This window comes from Triticum dicoccoides, chromosome 7B (genome assembly GCF_002162155.2).
Source record: "Triticum dicoccoides isolate Atlit2015 ecotype Zavitan chromosome 7B, WEW_v2.0, whole genome shotgun sequence".
NCBI lineage: Eukaryota > Viridiplantae > Streptophyta > Magnoliopsida > Poales > Poaceae > Triticum > Triticum dicoccoides.
The window spans coordinates 434144088-434149375 of NC_041393.1; the positions used below are offsets into that span (position 1 = coordinate 434144088).

The 5288-nt window shown below is 42.8% G+C and overlaps 1 protein-coding gene across 2 annotated transcripts; it reads right to left on the reverse strand.

Annotated features, from left to right (window-relative positions):
* Positions 1 to 561: 561 nt before the first annotated feature.
* LOC119340817 lies at positions 562 to 4795 on the reverse strand. 2 transcript variants are annotated; one of them, XM_037612722.1, is made up of 6 exons: positions 4685 to 4795; positions 4341 to 4585; positions 3579 to 3706; positions 2648 to 3474; positions 2495 to 2562; positions 562 to 997 (listed from the first exon to the last, which is right to left on the reverse strand). In XM_037612722.1, the coding sequence occupies exons 4-6, from the start codon at positions 3472 to 3474 to the stop codon at positions 990 to 992; spliced, it is 903 nt and encodes a 300-aa protein (XP_037468619.1). In that variant the 5' UTR covers positions 3579 to 3706; positions 4341 to 4585; positions 4685 to 4795; the 3' UTR covers positions 562 to 989. The 2 variants fall into 2 exon arrangements, with proteins under 2 accessions (XP_037468619.1, XP_037468620.1); XM_037612723.1 differs by having other exon boundaries at positions 4298 to 4585.
* Between the last annotated feature and the right edge of the window lie 493 nt (positions 4796 to 5288).

Sequence of the window (5288 nt, forward strand, 5' to 3'; positions counted from 1 at the left end):
CAAGATTTAGATTATTTTCTATATGAGTTGTTGGGACGCATGATAATCTACAAAAGAATCTAATCAAGAAGTGGTGGCATGAAATGAGCGACAAGGCTAGTTTGATGTTGTATTGTTGAACTATTTGTTATATTGAAAGATAAATTATTTGTTTGAGTTGTAATAATAATTGAACTATTTTATTGTTGATTTATTTTTATGTGTTTTATCTTTTTAGTTCTATTTTAAGCGAGAAATGTTGTTTTGTGCTGAACATGCTTTTTCCGAGAATACGACGACGTACTGTATTTTTATAGCGTACCGTATTTTTATAGAAGGGAGCAAGCATAAAATAAGTTATTCCAACCGCGCCTGTTGGAGATGCTCTAAGACGCCACTGACGTGACCAGGCCGCTATGGAAGTGGCACGGACGTCGACCGCGGTGGCACGTGAAGCCCCACCACGGGATTCCAGTTCGGACCTAGAGGCAGATACCGAAGGGGTTATATACGCCGGCCACTTTCCAATTTCTTCAGTTGCAAAGCACGGCCACATATGCCATAGATAAATAAATCATTCCAAGAAGTCAATACCAACGGGGATACCATTCAGATTAAACCCAGAAAAAAGAACTGACCATGCAGAAAGTCATACGTACTCCCTCCGTTCCAAAATAGATGAACCAACTTTGTATTAACTTTAGTACAAAGTTGGGTCATCTATTTTGGAGCGGAGGGAGTATATCTTAAGCAAAATAGCATCGATGCCTAAGGTTGGCCCTGTGGACCCCGTAACTCATAAACTCAACTGGTAACAGAAGGCAGAGCTCGGTTTAGATAAGACAGAAACGTCACGTAGTGTATCCTAACATGGAGTTCAAACCAGAGAGCGACGTAAGATAATGTTTGTCAACAGAGAGATAACTTGACTCCAACTTCATGAACTGCTGCAGGGTGGTCTCCATTTGTGCATGTACTTGCCAATGAAGCAATCGGAACCAACATTGCTGTCAAGAAACTACAGTAGAAACAAGTGAGAAGACAAACTGGAAATCAAATATATATAAAATTAAAGCAACATCAGGTTATGTATAATGGACACAGAAAATTGACAATTAACCTTTCCAGATTAATATGAAGGATATGGCTAAATAATTGATCTTAGTATCTTATGCTGTTTTCCCATACTTAGTAAATTTCTAACAAAAGTTAAATAAGCGAATCGACTAACCAACTGCAGTAATGTGTTCATATCCACAGGACTACAAAGGATACAGCATTCCCGTAGGTTTTTCTTCGTAGTCCACCAGTTCACAACATACAAAATGAGCCAATTAGAGTAACTGATTAAAGAAAGAATACCCTGTCCCATGAATCAAGCGCTTACAATTATTATTTGCGGGGAAAATCCAGAGGTCACATGTGGATCAATACTGTGTGAAAAGACTTGGCGCTTTGGGTTTCGCTAGGTGGGTTCTGCTAATCTGATGTACCTTCTGGCCCCTTTCCTCCGCCGCCCCCTCTGCACCATCCCCCAGATCCATGCACTCTACAGCGCACCCTATTCTCTGCTCTGACTGACGGAACACGCTGTCAATGGCGTGATAGCAGAAGGAAATAAGGTATGGAAACCGCTCCCTCTTCCTCGTCTTTATCTCTAATATCAGTTTGAACAATCTAGAATTGACTTGCTAATTAAGTATTAATTACATTCTTAACAATATGTGCATACCAGTTACTTGGATTAGATATCTTTCCATTAAAAGATGATTAAGCCTGGGTTGAGGGTTGTAGCATTTAGGTCAGGGCATTGCATGTCTTTGTGACACCCATCCACAACGGGTTTGCTGTAATGCCTCATCAAGAGTAACTTTTCTTTTCTAATAAGGGTGAATCTTTTCTCCACCTTTTAAAAAAAATCACCAGGCTTGATAGGCTATTTAGGATAATCTGTTGCCTTATATAGTTCAAATGCAAGGTTTAAACTCAAAAAGTTCTACGCTAAAGAAATTATCACCACTGCTTTGCAAAATGATGTGTGTACAACTGGCAATAACAACGCTTCCGTGCTGAAGGTATTGCAATCATATACCGATCGCTCTTTATTTTGTACATACCAGTTTATTATGTTCACTGTGAGCTGTATAGTAAGAAAATTATTGTCACAGCCATATCAGCTTCAAGGGAACATGGAATTTTTTCTATAGACCGTTACTCTATATTGGATGATCGAGAGAACTAAGTTCATACAGTTCTAGTACATCTGCAGCTAAGTGTTCACACAGTTCCCCTCAAACACAAGGTACTATTCACATCCATAAGATGTGCTGCAAAAAAATTACAACCTTCTTATTGATTTATAGACTTTGCTTTGTAACACAACCAATTAACAACATAAAGAAACAGCCAACTAGAATAGGATAGGAATACCCTTTTTTTGGCGGCTACAATAGGAATACCTAGCCACATGTAAGCGTGAAGGATGGGTTGCAATAAGAAGACGTGGATAACTTACCACCAATAGCAGTGGGAGTGGCATGTCCTCTGGACAGGAATGAGCATGGACAAATTACTACCCCACACCTGAATATTATGCACAGGTCATTGTCAATGATATTTACAACTTGACAAAAGTACACAAAATTAGAACATAAATGTGATAACTTACACGGATCTATGCCATATTTTCTCAGGAACGGTAGTATGCGACAGAGCAAGACAAAGTAAGAGAATGGACCTCCCAAGCCTCCATGTAGGATCCCAATAACATTTCCCCTGCCATCCAATACCAGAGCTCCCTTTCTCACTCGCGATCTTTACTTGCATGAGATTCATCCCATACCCAACAGGGTTGTTCTCCTCCTTCACTAAATCATAGAGTGCTCTTTTCATGTGACAGATACTACCCTTAACCACAGTCCGGTGCTGCAATGGAGGCCACGAGAGCATAACACACTCATCAAGTTGCACTGGAGGGACTGAACTGAAGGTAAGAGGAGGATGATTGGAAGTGCACTTCCTCGCCAAGTTCCTGATATTCACTCGTGGGACGGAGATGAGGAGCAGGTCCTGTGCACAATCTATGCCAATAATTGTAGCTGCGCCATACTGCCTTTCACTATGTCTCCTTTGCCCAGGTTCACTGAAACTAGCCTCATAGTGATCGCAAAGTACATCTGTATAGAAATACGTATTGGCGTCGCGAACGGAAATGGGCTTTGAAACTGTGAAGACATGCTCAATGAGATGGGCACTTGATAGGATGGTGATTTCATCTTCTGTAACTCCCACAACAGAGCCAGTGCCACATTGTCCCTGTTTCAGCACCTCTTCTCTTTTCTTCACTGGAACAGTTTTCACCGCAGCCATAAGATTTTCCAAATCCTCTTTGTAGTTCAAGTTGGGAAAGACATTCACAAAAAAGATGGAATCTTTTATCTGCTCAACGATCCACTTCTCCAAATGAGCCGAGAAGGCATTGGGTGCAGCAGCCATCTGGCAACAGGAAAAAGGAAAGACAATGGTTTAGAGACACTATGTTTAATATGATGTACAGCCCAAACAAAAAGAACATAACTGAGCAGATTTAGGAAGCATACCGCCTCGTATCAGACAACCACAACTGCCTCCGTGCTGACTAAGAAAGGAGGTGACAGTGATCGTAAACGCGAAGATTGTAGGAGATGGGATTACAGAAGGTAGATGGCGATGAGCAACAACTGCACCCCTGAATAGCATGACGGTAGACAAAAAGTCATAAACAGAAGATAACCTTCCCAAGAAGCAACTCAGTTAACAGCATTGCAAGAATATATCGATTGATACTGTCTACTTGATTTCCCCAGATATAACAAGACATCGAGCATGGTGATATAAGCATGTCTCCTATACTACTCCCTACGTCCCGAATTACTTGTCGCAGAAATGGATGTATCTAGAACTAAAAAATGTCTAGATACATCCATTTCTACGACAAATGGATGTATCTAGAACTAAAAAATGTCTAGATACATCCATTTCTACGACAAGTAATTCCGAACGGAGGGAGTACTATATATGATATTAAATGCATATACCAGCCATCATGTGTTCAGCTATGCTATAATTGCCTATAATGGTACAAATTCAGTGTATTGTAATGCATGATTCTAGCAACATGGCAATGAAACGTCATGGCATGTTACATCTTATATCAAAGAGTGGACACATACAAATCGGAGAAGATTGAGAAAATTATAAGTGCACATATTTACAAAATTGAAAAGCCACAAATCTGAAAAGACGTAGTTAAGCAGAGCTAGGGGGCACATAGACATACAGGAAAAGGGATGGTTTGGCGGCTTCTTCGCCCGGAGAATCACCTTGGCAGCCAATCGCTTGTTCCTGTTGCGCAGCCAGGAGCAGGGGCCCTGGTCGTCGCCACCAGCCTGGTCGCTACTGCAATCCACACCGTGGCAAAAACGCAAGAAGGCGTCGGCCCCTCTCGTTTCTCCCTCGATTGCTCGCAGTGCCACCTCCGCCAAACCCTTGACGCGGAGCAGGGGCTGCACGCCGGTACCGCGCCGCCTCCTTGTAGGCTCTTTAGTCGCCGCTCTTGTGCACGGTGCTGCCACCACGGCACCACCAGTTGCCAATGACAAGGAAGTGAAGTCAGAGAAGACATTGCGGGGCAGACAGCACAGGGAGGAGGAAGCCGAGTAGTTACCGGGGCCGCCGCTCCCCGCAGCCGCTACCGAGTGCACGGGCCCGCCGCGCCCCCCGGCCGCCGCAATCTTAGGATGGGTGTCTCGCACTCGCTGGATCCGGATTTATTAGGGTTTTTGGCCCGTCACTGTCGCGATTTTATATTTTGCCCCACCTTTCTTTGTCAAATTGATCGCTTGCCCCCTTTTCCTTCTGTTTTTTATCGGGGAGGACTTTTTTTTTACGGAACTCCTCGCTCCCTAAAAAAAACATGTAAGATGTCGGCCCTCATGACGAAGAGCTGCTTGTATCTAATTATGTCATCTACAGTCTAAGAGTCTCTACTACCTAAAAGAAACGGAGTGTTCCGTTTCTCCTCTTACGTTGCCCGCTCTTCGTCACACCTCCCCTTACGATATCCTCAACCCCCCACCGATTCCCTCCCCCTCCACCGATTTTCCTCCCGGTTTTTTATTTACAACAATTTTCGTCAGGCTGAAAAAGCCCAAATCTTTTGGTAACACAATCAATTCACTTTGTGGTAATCAATCTCTTCTTTGGTAACACATCACACAATAAATTCATGTATGGTAATCAATCGCGGGCCATATCAGCATATCCTATTT